The sequence below is a fragment of the Leucopleurus acutus genome (assembly GCF_964270905.1).
Source record: "Leucopleurus acutus genome assembly, chromosome: 12".
Taxonomy (NCBI): Eukaryota; Metazoa; Chordata; class Mammalia; order Artiodactyla; family Delphinidae; genus Leucopleurus; species Leucopleurus acutus.
Window position 1 is genome coordinate 32,039,770 of NC_139154.1, and position 21,096 is coordinate 32,060,865.

At 51.8% G+C, this 21,096-nt stretch overlaps 1 protein-coding gene across 4 annotated transcripts in view; it reads left to right on the forward strand.

Moving 5' to 3' along the window:
* Positions 1–20,682, forward strand: part of RNF144A (ring finger protein 144A) — a 111,741-nt gene extending 91,059 nt beyond the window's left edge. For 2 of the 4 annotated variants that reach the window (XM_082851328.1, XM_082851327.1), the window contains exons 6-9: positions 3,112–3,319; positions 7,345–7,495; positions 11,995–12,084; positions 19,520–20,680. In XM_082851328.1, the coding sequence (XP_082707454.1) occupies positions 3,112–3,319; positions 7,345–7,495; positions 11,995–12,084; positions 19,520–19,651 (581 nt within the window). In that variant the 3' untranslated portion in view covers positions 19,652–20,680. Of the gene's footprint in view, positions 1–3,111; positions 3,320–7,344; positions 7,496–11,994; positions 12,085–19,519 lie in introns of all 4 variants that reach the window. The other 2 variants (XM_082851330.1, XM_082851329.1) reach the window with 2 other exon arrangements.
* Positions 20,683–21,096: the final 414 nt, after the last annotated feature.

The window sequence follows — 21,096 nt, forward strand, 5'->3', positions numbered from 1 at the left end:
CACAGGGAGATCAGCTCCTGCTTTGTGACCACCTAGAGGGGTGGAATAGGGAGGGTGGGAGGGAGGGGATATGGGGATATATGTATATGTATAGCTGATTCACTTTGTTATACAGCAGAAACTAACACACCATTGTAAAGCAATTATACTCCAATAAAGATGTTAAAAAAAAAAGGAAAGAAAAACATCTTTTAAAAGAGTTGGGCTTTTTGATAAGTAGAGCTATTAGGGAACTGCTTCATTAATCTATTATGAGTATACCTTTGGGAGATGGGAGTTAAGATGAGTTTCTTCTAGTGTGCAAGAAAATACACTACTTGCCTTGTGCGAAAATATATACAAATATGTATATATATATATATATATATATAAAAGATACAATGTTTATAATAGTTATATGATATAATGTACCTAATGTATAGTATAACATATATATGTAATACATAGATAGATAGACAGACATAGATATGTGTGTATATACACATCCTGGAAAGAAAACCTCTGCTGTTGCCCGGTGTGGATTTTCCTGTTGATTGCATCCCATCTTGTACAACCAGCTGGCAGACTCCAGCAGCGGGGTGATGATGTAGAATTCTAATAGACGTCTGAGAGAGGAGCCCAGGCTGTGCCCACAGGGGCATGTGTGCCGGGCGCACGACAGAAGGGTGTTCTGAGCTAGCAGATCCATGGGGCAGAGTGTTTGCCCTCCACATCTCCCACAGGGAGTCTCTCCCATAGGGATGGGCGGTGCCATAAGGACCCAGGTCGCACAGTTGAAGTCGTTACCATGGAAACCCTAACTGGGTCTCCTCTGCTGTGCGCTGCATGATATAATTGGGCCTTTCATGAAAAGCTCCCCACCGCCCCGCCACCACCCGCCGGCAGCCACGCGTGCTGTCTAAGAGGAGTGGACGGAAGATGGCGCTCTGCCGTGAGATGCAGGCAGAGATTCTGCTGGTCCCCTCCTGATGTCACAGGCTCCTCAGAGCAGAAGCGGGGAGCGGTGGGAACTGGAAGGGTCTAAACTGGACAGTGTTGTCCCTTTAGGGGCAACAGCACTAAACACCTTGCCAAGTTGGCAGGGAAACAGACCCCGCTGAGGACGTACCTGCCCGTGTCCAGCTGTTGGAAGGCCGAGCGCGCACATCCCGCAGCACTGCCCTCGGGGGCCGGGCACGTGGGGGCCCCGTGATGTAGGTGCGGCAAACCCTGGCTCACCCACCAGCACACCAGTACTGGAGGCAGAGCTCTTAGAGAAATTCCAGATGACGGAGGGGGAGGGCCGCCTGCTAAAAGGCACAGGACCCTGGGGCAGCGGCCTTTGGTGTTTCCCCCGGTGCCCCAGGCCGCCTCTGCATCCCTCCCTCCGCCTTCCTCCTGCCTCCTCAGCCCAGGGGCCTGCAGGCCGCTGCCCCACACACGTGCGTTTTCCCAGAAAACCACTGCCTCGGATCGGACAGCCAGAGACAGTCTTAGAAAAGCCACCACTCTCAACTCATCGTGACAAGAGCGAACTTTACTCCTTCGCTCACTATTAGGCGCATCAGGAAGATTTTACCTTATTATAAAGAAAAACAATTAAAAAGTATCACATTTTCCTGAATGCAGGTGTTCCTCTGTATTAGCAAGTCTTCTAAAGCTTCTGCCAGACCTACCAATTTGATACTTTTGTGCTGTTGATTAATTCACCTTTTAAAAAAAGTTAGATTAGGTTAGGAGTTGGCCAGCCATGGCCAGTGGGCCAAATTAGTACGGCCCCTGGCTTGGGGTTATAAATCAAGTTTTATTGGAACACTCATTTACGGATCAACACAGATGCCTTTGTGCTACCACAGCAGAGCTGAGTAGTTGGATGGAGACCTCATGGCCCTCAAAGACTGAAACTGTTACTTACTGTTAGCCCCCGGATTGGATGGTGAGATGGGTTTTAGTCCAGTTGTACCTGACAGGAGCTCATTCATGGCGGGCTGAATCCACACTTGATTGGGGAGCATGGCAAACACACAGGTGGCCTGTTGAGGTGAGGCCCGGACGCCTGCAGCTCATGACAGCCCCAGCCTGTTGGAGTTCCCAGTGCCTACAAATCCTGTCTCTGATGTGGGTGAACCCACCCGCCCTGGCCATCGCTGGTCACGTAGCTGAGAAGCCTGCAAGCGCCTTTCACTGCTTCCAAGTTCCCAGCACAATGCAGTCCATTCCTTCTCAAGAGTGACCCTCAGTGGCTGACTTGGAGGCCTTTGAACACACCCTGGAATCCTCTGGCCTCCCTCGCGGCGTTTTGGCCTTGCATCAGCATCCGTGTGGGTTCCTGCCCAGCTCTCCCTCCCCCTGGCCTGCATTGAGAGTCCAGTCACACTGGACAAAGGGTCCAAGGAACCAGTAACCAGGCTCACGTGAAGGACAGCTCGGGACCGTTATTTAAAGAAATGCGAGATATGAAAGCAGATGTGAAGGAATGGGAGGGTTGTGGTGTTCTGTTTTTCAAAATCAACTTCCTGACTGATTTCATCAAATCAGGCTTTTCAGTGACGTGGGCTCCACTTCAGAGGGAAAGCCTGCTGTTGAAGAGTGAATTTCATACAGTCCTTAGCTCAGGGCTTAGATTTGAACTTGGGAGGGAGAAAGGCATAAGTCAGAGGTCTGACCTTTGATGGGAAGAAGAATCAGCCATCGCCCTTCCCTCTTTTCCTTCCATCCTTAACCAGTATTTTGGGATGCCCGATGCACGCCCCACACTGGGCTAGGTTGTGAGGCTATGTGCCTGAAGGACGGGCCTGACTTCATGAAGCTATGTCCCAGGGCAGGCGGGCAGCGAGCAGCACGTGGTCCCTGGACCACAAGGCTTCCAGGATGTAGGGGCTCCTGAGCCATGAGGACTCTGGGGGTAGTTGGGGATCTGCTGTCCCCCACGTGAGTGGAGTGGGAAATGGGGAGTGGCTGCGGGGGAGGAGGTAGAGCCAGATGGGTTCCGGATCGTGAAGGGGATGTTATGTCTGACCTTGATTTCCTTTTCTCCCTTAAATACGTGAAGTCCGTGTCCATCAGTCCGAAGTCCCCCCAGATCCTTGGTCCTGCGGAGTTTGACTTGCCCGTTTTTATTCCCTGTGCCAGAGGTGCTCCTGGACCCCTGTCGGACTTGGTGCCCGGCGTCCACCTGCCAGGCTGTGTGCCAGCTCCAGGAGATGGGGCTGCAGACCCCGCAGCTGGTGCAGTGCAAAGCCTGTGACACGGAATTCTGCTCCGCCTGCAAAGCCAGCTGGCACCCTGGCCAGGGCTGCCCGGAGACCATGCCCATCACCTTCCTTCCCGGGGAGACCAGGTACGCTCGGGGCACAGACGGCAGGCCGGGAGAAGGAATCAGGCTTCTCCCTCAATGTGCCTCTGGGGAGGACAGGGCTGCACCCCGGTCAGTCTCCAAGGTCAGTCTTCTCTTGGGTCTCATTCAGACCTGGATTTGTTTATTATTAAATTTTGAGAACTGATTATGTGCCTGGCACTGTGCCAGCCTCTGGAAATATAAAGTTGCATAAGAAACAGAGTACACTCTGCCCATCCAGAAAGGCAAACGTATGAACAGTCAGTTACTATGCAGGGTTTTAAGTCCTGTGATAACCTGAAGTTTTGCCAAGACTCCATTGTGCTGAAGATGATCCGAAATGGGGGTGCGGGAGCAGAAACGAGGGGGGGCAGTGGTTAGAAACACCAGAAGGATCGCCAAATACAGGCTCCTGGTGCCTGAGGCCAAGGGGGCCACATGTCCCTGAAATGGGGGCCTTGGCAGGAAGGCTGCGGTAAACCACTATAGCGGTTTTGCCCTCCCGTCCCAGCCAGGAGGACACCACAGCATCACTCTGTGTACCTTGAAATTTAGTAGGTTGAAGCATAGAAACTGATCGTATTCAGCTGTTTTGTCCTCCAGTATCTGCAGTGGCATCTGGTTCAATCAGATAGAGGTGGCCCAGTGCCTGTTGAGGCCAGTTCCTGGTTGAGTAGATCTCACCATCCACCTGAAGGGTCACCAGCCTGTCTTCCTCTGTCCCCATCTGCTGCCCCCGCCCCTCTCACCACAGCTCGATCTGCCCAGGGACCCTCGTGGCGACGCCGGACACACTCCTGTCCCCTGCCGACTGCACCTCTGCGCTGTGCCTGGAATGTCCCTTCTCTGCCCTCCTGCTTCCCCTGGGGACTCCTTGCCACCCTCAAGGACATGGCTTATGTCCCCTCTTTTGTCAAGCTTCCCAGTTCCCGGGGCAGGGTTGGAGACCCGTCCTCTGTGCCCCCCCTGGAGATCGTCTGCATTGATGAGAGCACCAGCCTTATTGGCTGTGAGTTCATCTGTTTATGTGGCCAGTCCCTCCACTAGGCTGAGCTCTTGTGTGTGTTTGGGCGTTGTCACCCCACATCTTGGCATACGGCAGGCGCCAAAACGCTAGAATGATCACTTAACTTATACTTAGGGTCTTGATCCTTCATAATTTTGTGAGGAGAGCCACACTGCGAGTGTGACAGATTACACATACCCGGGAGAGCTGGATTTCCAGGCTGGGGAAGAAGCAGGTAGAGGGCAGGCGGGGCTGTACCCTTGTGAAGCAGTCGGGTGACTGTTTAAGAGAAGGCCCCGCTTATTGAGTGAGGGGCTCCTCCCTTCCAAGAACCAGCGAAACCAGGAGTCAGGAAGAGCCGGTGTCCTGCTCTTGGGAGGGATGGAGAAGGGATCCATAAAACCTCCTTAAGGTGGAGGGTGGTGGGTGTTGGGAGCCTGACGACTTAGTATTTCTTCATCTGTGGTGCTCTGATTTCATGGAGGTCATTGCCCAAAGACTGCAATCATGTCATGGTGGCACAACATACGTGTATATTAAATCATCTGTGATATACCTTAGAAAGAACAAGAACAAACAAAATGAAAAAAAAATCAGGTTGTGCAACCTAAGAAACTGACACAAGGGCAATTTGAATAAGAACTCACAAATCTCATTTTGTGAAAATATAAAAAACAAAGATTTTACCCCCCAAAAATCTGACTTTCTGGCTTATCCAGCCACATGGAACTCCATCCCCACCAGGAGACAGGTGTCTGGAGCTGGGCAGCAACCCCTTCTTTATCTGGGGTTTCTGGCATCTTTACTTTGCCACAGTCCTCACCACTCCCTCTTGTCTCCCTGGCCCCTGGGCTGACTGTCAACTACCATTTATAACTGAGGACACGCTCGGTTATTTTCATATAACAGACTTTTTTTTCCTTTAAGTTAAATCTTCCTTTAACCCCCATTCCCACCCACCACCTGACAAGCCCCACTCATTTATGTTGTGTGTTTGCCCCTTAAAGACATTAGACCACGTAAATTGTGATGAAACTGTCAAAAGACTCCTACCTGCCTTCACAAGTTTGAGTGTATAGTAGTAGTTGTTACTAATAATCATTTTAAATATAATTAAGGTACCAGAAAATGTTTGAAAACCGTTGTCTATACCGTATAATTTCCATGCCGCAATGCACCAGAACTTACATATTTTAACTGTTTCTGCTTGAAAAGTCTCCCTGAGAGACGCTTTCCACTCTCCACTAACGTGGCCTCTGTTCATGGCATTTCCTTCAAAATTAGTTTATGAGTCACATGAGAAAATTGGCTTCATTATTTTAAGGTCACACCTGGCTTTCAAATCAAAACAATGTTTTCTAACCTGATAGTCAACCTTAATCACGGGACTTGGTACCTCCTGACTTTTGGCCTTTGTTAGAAATCAAGCTCATTCCAGAAGGAGGCAGCTAGCGTCTGTGCATGGCTGGCCCCTGCCCATCCCCATGGAGGTACCTGCACGTATTATGACAGCCCTGCTTCATTGTAAATCTCATTCTGTGCAGCCAGGCTGGTCCGCAGTTTGCTGTTAAATTAGAGATGAATTTGAGCTACAGTTGTATTATCTTTCAGTAATAGTATTACTAACAACTAGCATTTATTGAGTGATTACTCTATACGTGCTGGGTTCTATGTGCTCAGCACAGAGAAACTCTTTACATCTTCATCACCTGCTCTGAGACAGATGCAGTTTGTCTCATGTCTGCAGATGTGGAAACTGATAGTATGTACACAGCCCAGCTAGGGCTTGCATGTCTGTCTCCAGACCCCCTGACTACGAGGACATACTGCTTCCTTCCAGGTCGTCTTACCTGGTCACCTTGTACTAGTGAACGAAACAAGAAGCTATTAAGCTGGGGCACGTGCCCCACGGTGTAGGAGCCTCGAGCTTAGGAAAACCCTGAGACTGCAATTGTTTGGAAGCTCACTGATCCTCAGACAACCGTGTAAAGTGATGACATAATTAGGGCTGACATTCACTATGATGCTTATGGAAGATCCTTCAGCCAGAATTTACTCAGGATGCCAGAATTTGCTCACTTGTAGTGAATTTATACTCACGAATGCATTAGGTTCTGAAAAGGCTGCTCATCCCAATGGGAAGTCATTTTTCTCCTGGTGACGTTGAGTAGCTGCAGTGAGTTCAAGCAGTACGTGCCCCATAATCAGCGATGACTGCCCTTGGTGGCTTCTTTTTCCAGGTGATTCCATATTTTTAGCTGTCTTTTAAGATGAGTAGCATGGGATGGACATCGTTCTACAGTCAACCTAAAAAGATACCTAGGCCGTCTTGTTATGAACAGCATAGAATCATTGCTGCCGTTTACTGGGCACTTCACACAGGCCTGCACTGCCCTTTGCCCTTCACACATGCATAACCCCATCTGTCACACTCACACTGACCAGAAGGCTGGGCCTCAGAGAGGCTGCCACCCAGCCGGTGTGCAGATGAGCTGCACTTGACCCCAAGCTTAAATGCCACCATGCTCACCCCTGTGGGCCTGCTCAGACCTCTCAGGAAAACAGTTTTGTACAGACAAGCCAAGTAGATCTTAATAAGCGATAGTGTGTATGTGTGTGTGTTTTAATATTTTTTTCTGATGATGGCAAAGAACACACCATGTGTTATCAACCCTTAGGAAAGTACACAATTATATGAAAAAAGGCATAAAATTCGACCATAATCCCGTTATTCAGAGACCTCCATTCTAAGCCTTTTGCCCTATTTTCTTTGGTTTGTCTGTGCACGTCTAAATTTAGACATGTGCTGATCTTGCTTTCTCTTTTCCCCAAGTCAAACTGGCTGCTTCACAGTTTTTCGGTGATTGTTTTCCAGAGTTCGAGTCTCTTTGGTTTCAACATATTTCACAGGGGACCTCAGTCCCTCTAGTTGAGCTAGTGCTTCCAGGGTTAACCTGTGCTGGCAGGTGTCTCCTGGCCCTCTGGCCCTCTGAGCACAGCCCTGATGCAGCTTCTCCCTCAGCAGCTCCACTTTCCAACTGGAGGAGGACGACGCGCCCATCAAACGCTGCCCCAAGTGCAAGGTCTACATCGAGCGGGATGAAGGGTGCGCACAGATGATGTGTAAGAACTGCAAGCACGCCTTCTGCTGGTACTGCCTCGAGTCCCTGGACGTGAGTACGCGGCGGGGGCTTTGGGGGTCAGGCTGAAGCCGGAGGCGTGCGCCAGCCGCTTCACTGAAGTGACACTGTCAGGTGTTTTCTCTGTGCGTATTTATGGTAATGTGAGCTCCCTGGATGCAGTGGTACCAAAAGATGGGAGTTTGTGCAGGAGCTCTGGGAGCGAAGGGTCAGCTCAGACTGGGGTTCAGCCTGGGTGTTAAAGGGGTGGGTAGGATCTCAGCATCTCCCCACATCGGGGAGCTGACACAACAGACGTTGATCTCTCCGTGCTGGATGCTGGACGTCTGATATCAGCGCCGGCGTCCTCAGGTTCTGGAGCTGCTTCCTGGTGTACAGACGGCCGCCTCCGCTGTGGCCTCACCTGGCAGAGAGAGGGAGCTCTGGACTCTCTTCCTCTTCCTATAAGGACACAAATCCCATCACGGGGGCCACAGCCTCATGACCTCCTCTGAACCTAAACACCTCCCAGCAGCCCCACCTCCAGACACCATCACACTGCAGGTCAGGGCTTCAACACAGGGATTTTGGGGAATGCAAACAGTCCATAGCAGGGGCCGTTACTGGAATAGCAAGGATGATGGAGGCAGGGGACCGCGGCTGCTGGGCGCGGGGCAGTTACTTTAGTGACACTCGTGTCACCTGCAGGGCAGAAGAACATCCAGACCCTCTGCCGTCTGGCAGAATGGCAGTTTCTGGCCTCATACGGCCACCGTCTCCCCAGTGTGCCCTGCGCTGTCTCTGCTGTTTGGAATGATGTCTGAAGCCTTAAAAAGTCCTTAGGGCCTTCAGAGGCTTTATGTGTGTAGTTTCTTTATTTATCGTATATATAATTATATATATAGTCCAAATATATAGTCTCTATATATCATATATAGGCTATATATAGTCTCCCTGTATTATACATAATATATATATGTAATTTGCATTTTACTGTATTTCTTTTTTTGAAAACTGATTATTAAATTATGTTATATTATCTAAAGTCTGGCCTGCAATTTGCAATTCCTTATCAACTTTTCCTAAAGGGGGAAGGAAATGAAATGCCAGTTTTACCTCATGTTATCAAATCTCCTGGTAGATTTTTTGGGGGAAGTATTAGAAATGGACAGACACAGATTTCCAGAGGGAGCATTGCTTCTGCTGTGACCTCCCCTGCTACCGTGACCTCCCCGAGGTCTGTCCCCTTTGAGCCCAAAGCTGTTCTCTCTCTGCTCTGGTCTCTGGAGAGACACCCTCTCTGTCCGTCTGTGTGTCCATCTGACTTGGCTCTAAAGCACAGTCCCTGCCGGCCAGAGGCCCCATTGTATCCTGACTCTGCCCGGACCAGGGACAGAGGTAGCACAGGGCAATTTCCTCCTTGAAGGTCAGTGTCCTTGGGGCCAAGGGTGGCCTGTTTTCCTCTGTAGGTGATGAGCTGCTGAAAAGTGACCCTATGACCACAGAAAACAGACCCTGTGGGACAGGGGGTCTGCTCTGCAGCGGTCAATCAAGGACAGTAGCCGTGATTTAGGGCAAGTGTGTGAACGTGTGTCTGGAAGCAGCAGAGCTTCTGAGACGGAGGTGGGGCTTACACGGCCCCCTTCCCTCCTCTCGGGAATTTTCCTCTCTGAGCACCGGCTCCTGGGCACGTACACCTCCCGGAGTTATCAGTCATCTTAGGGTGATTCTTTCCATTCTCGTCCTTGCCCCTGCCCCCCCGCCAGGCCCCACCCTCACCCGTGAGGCCCAGGACTGCACTGCTTCTCTGCTGCCCCTGCGGGCCCAACATTCACCGCTTACAGACAGAAGGGACCCGCTCGCCTTCTATCGTTTTTGGAGTTGGTGGTAAATGGTCCCTATTTATGAAGTGATGCTTACATGGTCTGAAGGTTAGCCTGTCTGTGACTTGCGCTGCACAGCCCTGTTGTTTCATACGGGCACTCCTTCTGTGAGAGGTGAAATGATTGTTTCCTGACTTTAAGAAGCAGTCCAGGAAGGTTAACCATCTTTCCCCAAAGCACCGAAGGAGTGAGGAACGGACTCGGCATCCACTCTCTGATCTTTCAGACCCCAAGACCCAACAGCTTGGGTACGACCAGTCACTGTCAGCCAGAGTAGGACAGGAAGTCTCACACCTTCCGTGGTGGAGCTGCTCTGAGGAATTCACTGTTATCTGCGAGCATCTGGTCCACCGTGCTCTCTTTCGCCAGCACCATTGTTTCTGCTTCCACCCAGAAGCTTGATGAGGCTTCTCTGAACAATGTAAGGGAAACATTCACTCTCGCCACGCACCTAGGTTCCTGGCAGGCCCTGCGGTGGGTATACCCAAGGGCTTCATCCAGGAACTTAAAGTCACGATGAAATCACTTTTATATTGTAAAAGCAACTTGGAGTGCTTTTGTTAGGGAGGAGGCTTTTGTTTTGCTCAGGAAGCATGCCGTGAGTATTGGCAACTCAACTCTGCATGGAGGCCTGGGCTGCCAGGATGTCGCTGGCAAAATCTGTGACCTTGAGGGGCTGGTGACCTCCCGACTGAGAAGCCCCAGTAGCACCTGGTCCTCGTGAGCACAGTGCTACAAGACGGCTGGTGTGGGGTCCCCAGCAGCCCCTCCGGGGTGGGTCACTGGGTCTGGGGTGGGAGTGGGGTGTGGGCACAGCTATGGAGAGTTAGCTGACCAGGCAGAGGGCAGAATGTGGGAGACGGGTCACCTCCAGAGGACAGGACGTGGTCAGGAAGGATGTGGGCTGTACGTGGTCTGTGTCTGGCCGAGGCAGGGAACGTGACCAGGGTCTCCGTGCCGAGCTAGAGCTGGACCTCTGGCACGGGGGCTCGTGCCCCCCAAACACTGGTCCAGCAGCAGCTTGATGAGGGCCACGTGGGGCATCTGTGACCTGGGTACACCCCCCCCCCCGACCCAGAGTCAGGATCCGCGTTTCCCCAGGCGGCCCCAGGGACTGTAACGTGCAGTCCCCGGGTTTGTCCAGCTTTGCCAGGCGAGAGCCCTGAAGACTTTTCAGCTGGGTCACGCAGAGCAGCTCAGCTTGCGTTTCAGAAAACAAATCCAAAGGCTATTAGGAGTCTACAGAGCAAGGCCGTGAGAGGCAGCCTGGGAAAATGAGGCTTAAAGTGGGACGTTACTCTCCGTGGTGTGTGGGTGAAAGAAAACAGAATTAGGAGTTCGAGGAACAGAGAGTCTCCGTGGACAGAAGTCATCAGAAATGGCCCCAGAGAGGACAAGCTCCAGCCAGAAGAGGCGTGCGTTCACCCACGCCTGTGCTTTCTTGGACAGATGAGGGTCTAGGACAGGGGGTGAGTCGGGGGGTGGCCGTCTGGGCCCTCGCCACAACCCCCCAAAAGCCAGGATTTCCTGATGCTCCAGCGTGTGTTCAGGCTCCACGAAGCCGACCTATAAAGTCATCAGACTGGAGGCTCCCTGGGAGGACCACCCAGCGGGGCCGCTAAGGACCAAAGGACACCACCGCCCCCGGCTCTGCCCGGCCCTCGGAGGAGTGACTTCCCGCCTCAGACACGCTGGGCCTTGTGCTTATTTCCCCTTTTCTCAGAAAGAGGCTCTGTTTACAGGCTCAGTTAAGTGAACAAACAGCGTCAGCCTCTCTCTCGGGCTGTTTACTGAGCTGGTCCTTTTCATGGACGATAGGAGAGAAAATGGCGCCTCCTGTACATGGAGAAGCAGAGGGCTTTGTCCAGAAAACGCACTCCTGTTCCTCGGTCGCCGCTCGCTGAGGTTTGGGGGCCGCGCACCGAGCCGGGGATGTGGTGACAGAGGCTGACATCAGCTCAGGGTCCCGGCTCCAAGAACCTGACGGTCTGGTGAAGGTTGTCAGGGGAAGGTGATTGGAGATGGAGGTGGGACGTGAGGACACCTGGAGGTGGTAGGGTGGGCAGGATGTTCCCTCGAGCTGTCTCTCACTTCTAGACAGTCCGAGGTGGAGGGTGGGTCTCCTCTTGAGTACTGAGAACATTTTCTTGGTCTGAGCTGCGAGGAAGGACTTTCAGGGCGAGGAGGATGGACCAGACATAAAGGAAGTCATTGCATCCCGGAATAATCCTGCCAGGGTGGCGGGAAGATGCACAAGCAGAGACTCGTGGGGAGTAAAGCACAGCCAGGGCTGGGGGCAGCTCGTGGAGCAGCAGGGGGCTCTGACCTACTTGTACAGAAGTCCTGCATCAGCACAGAGTCCCTGAGCCCGGCGGGGGTGGGGCTGGGGGAGCCAGGCTGCCGCAGAGACCGAAGCTGGAGCAGGGCTCCCTCTAGTGGCCCGTGAGCAGTCTGTCGGGGACGCTCCACGGAGGATGGAGAGCCCGGGGACTCACAGGGACCTGGGGTGGCAGCAGCTCCCTCTGGGTGTACGTTCTTCCTCTGCTGTTGTCCTCGTTCTCTCACATCCCCAATTAGAGCTTTAAAAAAAGAAACTGGGACCAGGCAGGACTCATTCACTGAACAGAGAGGACTGTCCCACCCACCCCTGTTCTTTCCCTTCCTTCTCAGGATGACTTCCTTCTGATCCATTATGATAAAGGGCCCTGCAGGAACAAGCTGGGTCATTCCAGGGCATCTGTCATCTGGCATCGGACACAGGTAGGAGGCCGCTCACCTCGCACTCTGACCTCTGGGGGAGAGGGGGAGAGAGAGTGTGTGTGTACATGTGTGTGGGGTTTCCAGGAGACTTGCCGGTTGGTCAAAGGTCTGTTATATAGAAAAACAGCTAGTAAATGGGGTTCCTGCCTGAATTTTTCCTGGACCAAGATTATGCTTTCAGTAGGCCTGGAATAAACATGCACCACACTTAGCCCCTGATGATTCTTCAACATCAGGCTTTCCATTGCTTGCACCTACTCTTGACCTTGGTAATGACCCACTGTGCTTAGTCAATCCTTGCATGGCCTTTAATGGAAGAGCTTTCCATAGAGGCTCCCAGGTGAGCAAATTAGTCACAGAGAAGGGTAAGAGGGAAAGAATGGAAAGGTCCCTGGGTGATGATGTCGGTGCAGCTGGTACGGTTATTCATACTTCCAACACGTATTTATTTCCTATTGTGTGCCTGGCAGTATTCTAGGAGCTGGGAATACTCCAGTGAATAAGATAGATGCATCCTTCTCTGATGGAACCCACATTCCGTGTAGGGACAGATAACGTATATCTATATGACATGAATTCAGCTACAGGGGAGGTGTGATTGGGGAGGGGTCTTTTAGATGGTGTGGCTGGGAAGGCTTGTTCGAGGCGTTGCTTTAGGACTGAGCACTGAGTGTTGGGGAGCCGGCCATGGGAGTAGGTGGGACAAGGCAGAGGGGACAGTGCAAGCAGGGGGGAACGGAGATGGGCTGATGGGAGGAGCTATGGCATAAAGGTCCACGGGGACCAGGAGGCAGCAGTGGTCAGAGATGATCAGAGTTGACCCCAAGGGCTTTGCAGGATGAGGTGCGATCTTCTGGGTGTGCTCTGGGCGCGGGGGGAGCCCACCGAGGGGAGCTGCAGGCAGGACTCAGGTGTGCGCCAGCTCCTGGGTACGGGGAAGAGCCTTGATGGGCTCCGACCATTACTACATTGTCGACATTTCTCAGCACAGCCTTGAAGCAGGTGGTCTGGGAGATGCAGGAACCGAGACTCAGGCAGTTTTGTGGGAATAGAAGGAGACCACCCGTAAGTGTGCTTCTTCGGTGATCCTCACTGCAGACCACGTGGCAGGGCTGATGAGCCCCCAGGTGGCCGGACAGTAGACGGTCCTGGCTTGCAGGCCATAAGGTCTCTGTTGCAACTATCAGCTCTGCCTGGTAGGGAAGCAGCTGCCGCAGCCAGTAGGCCAGCAAAGGCCCGTGGCTGCATTCCAGGAAAACGCTTTGAACAATCAGGTGGTAGCATTGACTGTGGCGAAGGTTGCACAATTCTGAGTGCACTAAAAACCATCAAACTGTGCATTAAATAGGTGAGTTGCGAGGTATGTGTGTTATAGCTCCATAAAGTTGTAAGAACCAAACTAAACAAAACGGACTGTGGACCAGACCTGGCCCGAGGGCCAGTCTGCTGACCTCAGCGTGGAGAGTGGATTTTAGCTGCATTTTATTTTGTCCCCCTGGCCAGTACGGCCAGCTCCAGTGCTCGCCCCTCCACCTCTGCTGTGTAAAAAAAGCGCCCCAAACAACAGAAATAGACTCCCTCGCGGTTCTAGAGGCCAGGAGTCTGGAGTCGAGGTGTGGGCAGGGCTCCCTCGGAAACCTGTAGGAGGGCCCCGCCTGCCTCTTCTGGCCCCTGGTCGTTCCCTGCAGTCCTAGCTCCCAGGTGCGCCTCTCCAGTACTTCATCTTTCTCTCTGCACATCTGTCTCTGTGTCCAAACTTCCCGATGGATAAAGACAGCAGTCATAATGGATCAGGGCCCATCCTGGTAATGTCATTTTAACCTGATTCCCTCTGTAAAGGCCCTCTTTCTGCATAAGGAGCTGTCTCTCCATGTGGCCTGAGCTCCCTAAGAGCACGGCAAGCTTCCCAGGAGAGTGTGAGAGCTGTGGAGACCGTGTCACCCTGTGCAATAGCAAGGCTGGGCTGGGCGCTCACACCTCAGCCCTCATGCCTGCTTACCCCCGGGAGTGAGTCACGTGTTCCTGGGGTCCTGGAACAGTTGCGGTTCCTGGTAACGGTCATTTAGAGAACGGGCCCTTGAGAAATGCAGAAGCCTGGACGGGGGTCCGTAGCCTCCCCTGTTGTTGAGGAAGGGTCCTGGGGGCACCTCCCACCAGCCTCTCTCAGCATCTTCGGTCGGCACCTGCCAGGGGCACCTGCTGAGTGCCAGCTCTGAGTCACCCCTGGAGCCACATGGACAAAGGAAGCCCCCCCCCCGCCCCCGCCGCCCCGATCTCAGGCCCCTCTCGGTGCTTGTGGAATTGAACAAAGGCACTCGGGGTGCAGGGATCTCTTCCTTGGGGTGTGAGGAACCCTGGAGACACGCAGGGCTGTAGACAGATGTCCACACATTAGTGTTGGATTTGGGGTAAACAATAAAATATGAGTGAGCAGTGTCAAAAGGAAAGTAAGGGAGTCACGAAAACTAGCAAAGCATGTGACACATAAACCAGGAACGAAGGCCAGACGCTTGGGAATTAGCGAGGGACATGGTGTGCAGTGGAAGAGCCCCGCCCAGAGCAGACATTCGTGTGCGATCACAAGACCAATTTGCTCTTAAGCCTTCAGTTTTCATAGTTAGAACCACCTCCCAGCACATGATACAGAACCTCCATTACTGAAAGGAACTTGCACTCTCGTAATTTGCTTTTAGAGGTAAAGCGCCCACGTGGAAGCTGGGAAAGGCCTCCCTTCCCTTGTGAGTCTCCTGGCTCTCCATCCGATTGGTGGCCTCCGTTCCCTTACCCCTCAGACAGGCTCTGGCTCAGGGCACGTTCATCATCTGCTTCGCCAATGATCCGCGAGTGGAGTTTCACTTTGCATTTATCACCAAGTCTCTTAAGCAGAAATGCAGGTTTGATTATCTTCCATCAGTTTACTCAGGAAAATTGCATTCAGTGTCTCCCTAGCGCCCGGACGTCATAGTAGGCGCTGATGTCCAGGTGCTCTGGGATGGCGGGCAGGCCCCCGTTCCATGGCCCGACTCTGGGTCTCCCTCCGCAGCCCCTCCTCTTTTTCTCCTCGTCACTCACTGGCCTTCGGGACGCAAGCCCCCAGCTGTGCTGTGTCCCTCTCCCTGGCCCCGCTGTGGCCCCGCTGTTGTCCTGGTCTTCATCACCCACCCCTCTCTCTCCCTGTCTTGTCCATGTCCAGCTCTGCACGTCCTAATTCTGCCCCCTTCCCTGACCACACTGAGGGGTCACAGCCCGGGCCTTTCATCTGCCCTCGCGAACACCTCTGGAAACACGCTTGTTGTGCGGCGGCCCCTGCCTTTCCCGGCGCTGTTCCAGCCGTCGTGCGTAAGAGGCAAGGGCGGCATTTCTCAGTCAAGTAAATCTTCTTCCTTAGGAGGCCAGCACCTGACAAGGGGGAGTCGCACCCACACTGGCTCTTCCTTTTCTTCTGAGCAGGAGACCCACCTCCCTGTAACGAGAGAGCTCACTTTTAGCCCGTGGGTGGCATTTCACACGCGGCTGATTGCTGATGCCTGTGTTCACACGTGGTGGAGCTGTCCTCATTCAGCCCCCCCCCCCCCGAGGCTGGGCTACAGGGCAGGGGCCTCGCGCAGTGACCTGTTCTGAGGGTGTTTTTCACTACGCTCAGGAAAATACACACAAGTTGTGTCTTGTACTTGAACTAGACGCCCGTTCCCCTCTGTCTTAAGTGCTGGGGCCTTTGGAATCGCTCTTTGGCCACAGATGTTGCATTGGTGAAATGAGGAAATTGGACTGGGTCATTATCCAGGGTCAACCGTGGTTTCATTATTCTACATTTATAGGCAGGTGGGACCAGCGCTTGTGACCACGGCAGGGAGGGGACGTCGTGTCAGCCCTCTGTGTGCATTCCTAGAGCCCACGGCCCCCCGGGACTGCAAGGCTATGTCTGCCTCACTTCGGTTTCCGTCCTGGCGGCCCCACCGAACTCGCAGCTTCGTGCCTACCTGGCTGCCGGCCATCTCCACTTGGACGTCTAACGGTACATTTCAGCTAGCACAGGCGCGAACAGAAGTTTAGATTTTCCCTCAAGATCGCCTCCTTCTCCAGGTCTCCCTCATGGCGGGAAGCACACCCCCAGCTTCCGTATCTTCTGAGCAAAAGACCTGGGCCGCCCCCAGCACTCCCCCCAGCACCCCTCCACTCCGGCCACATCACCTCCTTCCTGCTCCCTGAACCCCACTCCCAGGCTCACTGCACGGGTAGCCGTCTTAACGTTCCCTGCTGGGGTTTTTCTCCTGCAGACAGCAGCTCGGCGATCCCATCCTCAGAGACAGCTTCCCGTGTCTCCCTTATCAGGCCCCCATCTCCACCTGCCTGACCCCTGCGGGTCCTGACGCCTCTCCTGGGGCTGTTTTCAGTGTCCTGACTCTGTTTTTGGGCAGAAGTTTTTCATTATTTGCATCCACCTCCTCCTCCCAACTGGAGAACCCATTCTCTCAGAGGACAAAAGCAGACCCTAACTCTCTCGCACTCTATCCAATCCAGAACGGCAGATATTCATGAAGCAGAGAAAAGAGGGGCTCTGTGGTGGGGCGAGGAGGACTGCAGTGGGAGCAATCGGTAAACGTTCCATGTAGACGACGCAGCTGCCACCGGCCCCCTTAGCTCATTCATCCCCTGCCTCAGAACACACGCAGGGCCAGCGCAGTGAGGATATTCAACAACTGGCCATGGGGCGGCAGGGGGCGGGGTGGCGTCAGCACCCCCAGGATGGCTGTTTCAAGTTGCCAAGGTGATGTCATTGGATGGAGAACTGGAAAGAGACATGGGAGCAGCCCCCATATACCCCAGCACAGCCCTCGGCCAGTGGCCCATCCTCTGCGCATTCAGGCCTGGGCGCAGCAGACACCCAGGCTGTGTCCAATGCCAAGTTTCAGTGAATTAAATGTGTCCCGTTCATCTCACCATCTCTTTGACTTGGGTTAGTGTTGCCAAGCCCTGGAGTGGTTTTGTCACAGAACTCTCTGGGGGCAGAGGATTCAGAAGCTACTAGATTCCATTGAACTGATTCATCCTATAAACACATACTGGACATTTGTTAAGGCAGAGCCACCAGGCTGTGCACAGGGGCTTATGGTGGTCACACAAACTGTGTCCTGCTCTGAATGAGTGTACCTCTTGAGAAACTGTCTGACTGCTTAGCCACTCCTTCAAATCAGGGTTTGCCAGTAGGAATGATCCTCGTTTCACCGTGATTCCTTCTTTATCCTTCTGTCTTCCTACAGTATATCATTTCTGCCTGACACGTACTTATAAGATGCTCACGAAGTGATTATTTTTGTTGTGAGGTATTTGCTTCCTGTCTCATTCTTTACTGTTGGCTGACTTCCCTCTGACAATACCTGTATCCTCCCATCACCAGTTGGGACCCACTGGGTAACATCACTTGTTCAATGGCATGCAAAGAAAGAGACCAGATAGCCTGAGTGAAAATGAAGATGGGGTCTTATTGACCAAGAATGTGAGCATTTGGTGAAGGATTTTGGTGTGTCATTGGTGCAAGAGTCCCTGGCTCCCTAGAGACTGAGAAAGTGTCCCAGGTGGTTGAGGTTATCCAAGATGCCCTGCAGATCGGTGATGCCTTGCTGGGGGGTTTTATGTATTCTAAAATATCTGCGTGCGTGATTTTAACAGAGCACGATCTGAGTCCACACCGCGTGATTCCACCGTTGACATTATGTTCAGACAAATGGACTCAGCCAGGCGGCAGAAAACACAGATTCTGAGCATGAGCACAATCTAATTTAGAAACACAACATGGTGTGTGTGTGTGTAAGAGTATGTGTGTGTGAGATGATTTTCCAGCAAAATCTAAGGGTGCACTTTCATTCACACTGCTGTGATGCTGCAGCGTAGCATCGTATTTCAGAGCTGATACTAGCTCTTGGAGATCTTTTACTTTATCTGCTTATTTTATGATTGAGAAAACTGAAGCCCAGGGAGGTGAACACACTGAGTCAGGATTAGAACCATGAGCCCAAGGGGTTCATGTATTTATCGCTCTGAACACTAGGTGGCGGACGAGCTCCACCTTCGGATTCCGATTCTGGACTCCAGCAGCTGGTGGAGGGGGGGACCAGTTAAAGAACCACCCCCCTTGCTTCTTTGTCCAGCCTCACTGCCTGATTTGAATGACAGTATGTCTACATTTGAGGCTTCCTTCCTTCCGTATTTACTCATACCTAGGGGTAAACATATGTTTTTTAAAAAAATCAAAATTCGTAGCAGTAAATGTTGGGTTTTAAACTCCAGGGATAGCACAGGTGTGGTCACGCCCTAATGCACCACGCCTGTGCCTTTCTGTTCTCCCACCTGGAATGCCTTATCCCACTCATTTTTGTTTACCACCCACGTCCTCATAACCCTTATAATCTCAACCGTTTCCCATTGCACGCAAAGTCTCCTGCCCCTGGCTAATGTAGGTGTCTGGCTCCTGGGCTCCCTTTACACCCTGGAACCCGATGGCAGTTTTTGTAAAATGTATTATTATCGGTTGTAGTCATGGTCTCTTTCCACTAGACTGGGTGGCCCTTGAGAGCCAAGATCTAATGTGCCTCTGTGTTTGCCGCCCCTAATACAGCCTTTGGCTCGGAGGAAGCTTGTTGGTTAACTGGATGTATAATTGGATGGATGTTTGGGTATTTAGTTGGAAGGAGGGAAGGGAAGAGAAAGGAAGAAAAAAGGGAAAAAAGGGAAGGGGGAGTGAAAGGAAGGAAGGGAAGGGAAGGAAATATGGATAGATGGATGGATGGATAGGTGAGTGGATGCTGGATAGATGGATGGATGGATGATGAGTGGATGAATAAATGGATTGATGGATGGATGATACAGGTAGTAGATGATGGAAACACGCATGGGTGGATGGACGAGTAGATGGAGAGATGAAAGATGTATGGAAAGATGGGTGGATGTTGTGTGTATAATGGATGGATAGGTGGATAGGTGGATGGATATACGTGGGTGGATGATGGATGCGTGGATGAAGGGATGGATGGATAGATGGGTGGATATAGGTGGGTGGATGGATGGGTGGACGGATGGATGGATGGATGGGTAGTTGGATGGTTGGGTGGGTACAGATGGATGGATGGACAGATGGGTGGATATAGGTGGGTGGATGGATGGGTGGACAGATGGATGGATGGATGGGTAGTTGGATGGTTGGGTGGGTACAGATGGATGGATGGACAGATGGGTGGATATAGGTGGGTGGATGGATGGGTGGATGGATGGATGGATGGGTAGTTGGATGGATGGGTGGACAGATGGATGGATGGACAGATGGGTGGATATAGATGGGTGGATGATGGATGCGTGGATCGTTGTGTGGTTTATACTTTAGTTATTGAACTTACAGATCAGCCAACTTACCCTCTGCTCCTCTGTTTCCTTCCTGCAGGTTGTGGGCATTTTTGCTGGATTTGGGCTTCTGCTCTTGGTGGCTTCACCTTTCCTGCTCCTGGCCACTCCGTTTGTACTTTGCTGCAAGTGCAAGTGCAGTAAAGGCGACGACGACCCCCTACCCACCTAGAGGAAGGCGTGATGCTGGAACAAGACCCCACCTCCGGGAAGCGTGGTTCTCTCCCATCCCCACCCCGCCGTCCCCCTCTCACTAAACATGTTTCTTGCCTTATGTGCCCCATTGAGCTTCACAGTGTCACGCCGGATGCCGTGATTTCAGGGACTGATATCAGATCGTTGGCGGAGGCCCCAGGTGCAGTCACCCCGGCGTGGGGGAGGCGAGGCTGGCATGGGTGGGGCACGTCCCACAGAGGCTGTCTCTGCAGACTTGACAAGGGAGCTGCTGTATGGACCACCAGGTGGTGGTAGACTAGGAACATCTGGTGTTGCTTAGGAGACCTTCTCTCTCGCAGAATGTTGTCCGTCTCCTCCTTGGCTTCAAGCTGGCGCCACGTTGCTGAGAGAAGCAGTCTTTTAAGGATCGCGTCTCACTTCAGACAGAATCCAAGTGTTCTGACTTGAGAAAAGCACTCTGTTTATGACAACTCTTTTTATTACTAATGGCATTTAGTAAAATCCTTTTTAGAAGGTTTTTTTTTTTTTTTTTCCAACTGAGTAGTGAAAAATCAACAAGGTGCATTGAAACCATCCTATGCCTTTTCTTGAAATGTGCATTTTAAGAAGTTATGGTTAAATGACCTTTCTGGCTCGGCCACTTTTCAGGAGATTTAGAAAGCCTTATGCGCTCTTTGTGTTTTTCTTGAAACTTGTGGAGACTTTTTGGATGCTGTAAGCTGTGTACTGTTATCAACGTGTTTCCTGTATCATGGCATTTCTTTGAAAACACGGATGCATTGGAAGGGACATGCCCATCCTTAGGTTTGCCTTTTGTCTTTCTCTCTCTGGTGATTCAGCCCAGCTCACAGGGCTCCTCTCTTTTCACCCAAGTATCAGTAAATATTTTTTCATGTCTTCAGAAACCAAATGTTTTACTTGGAAATAGTTCTGCTGAGAATCCCTGTGGTTTGGCCGTAGCCTCAGTCTCCTCAAGCAGACAAAACCAAGCAAAGAGTGACATTGATGCCCAGAAGGGGGGCCTCCTATCAGGGCTGGGGGACTCCCAGGGGCTGGGGGAGAAGCTTCTGGATGTTCACAGTTTTTGTAATGACTAAGCTAATTTGGAGAAATCATCTTAGTTCCAAATCCTGTTGCTTACCCTGCTGAAAAAAATCTTCCATTTCACTTAGTTATTTGGATTGGTCTTCTACAGGCTGTGTGTGTCGATTACCATGGCAGCAGGATGCCCAGATCAGTAAGACACACGGAACTCCATCAATTGCCTTTGGACAGTGTGTTCTTTACAGAAAGTTGACTTTAATAATGGCTTTTAAAGAGCAAACTGATTGCATCCAACTTGGGACTTCTAAACATAGTAGAAAGGCAAATGTTGTAGATTTATCATGGTGGAACTTTTTTTTAAAACTTACTAAGCATTCCACAAAGGAGTAAAATGAA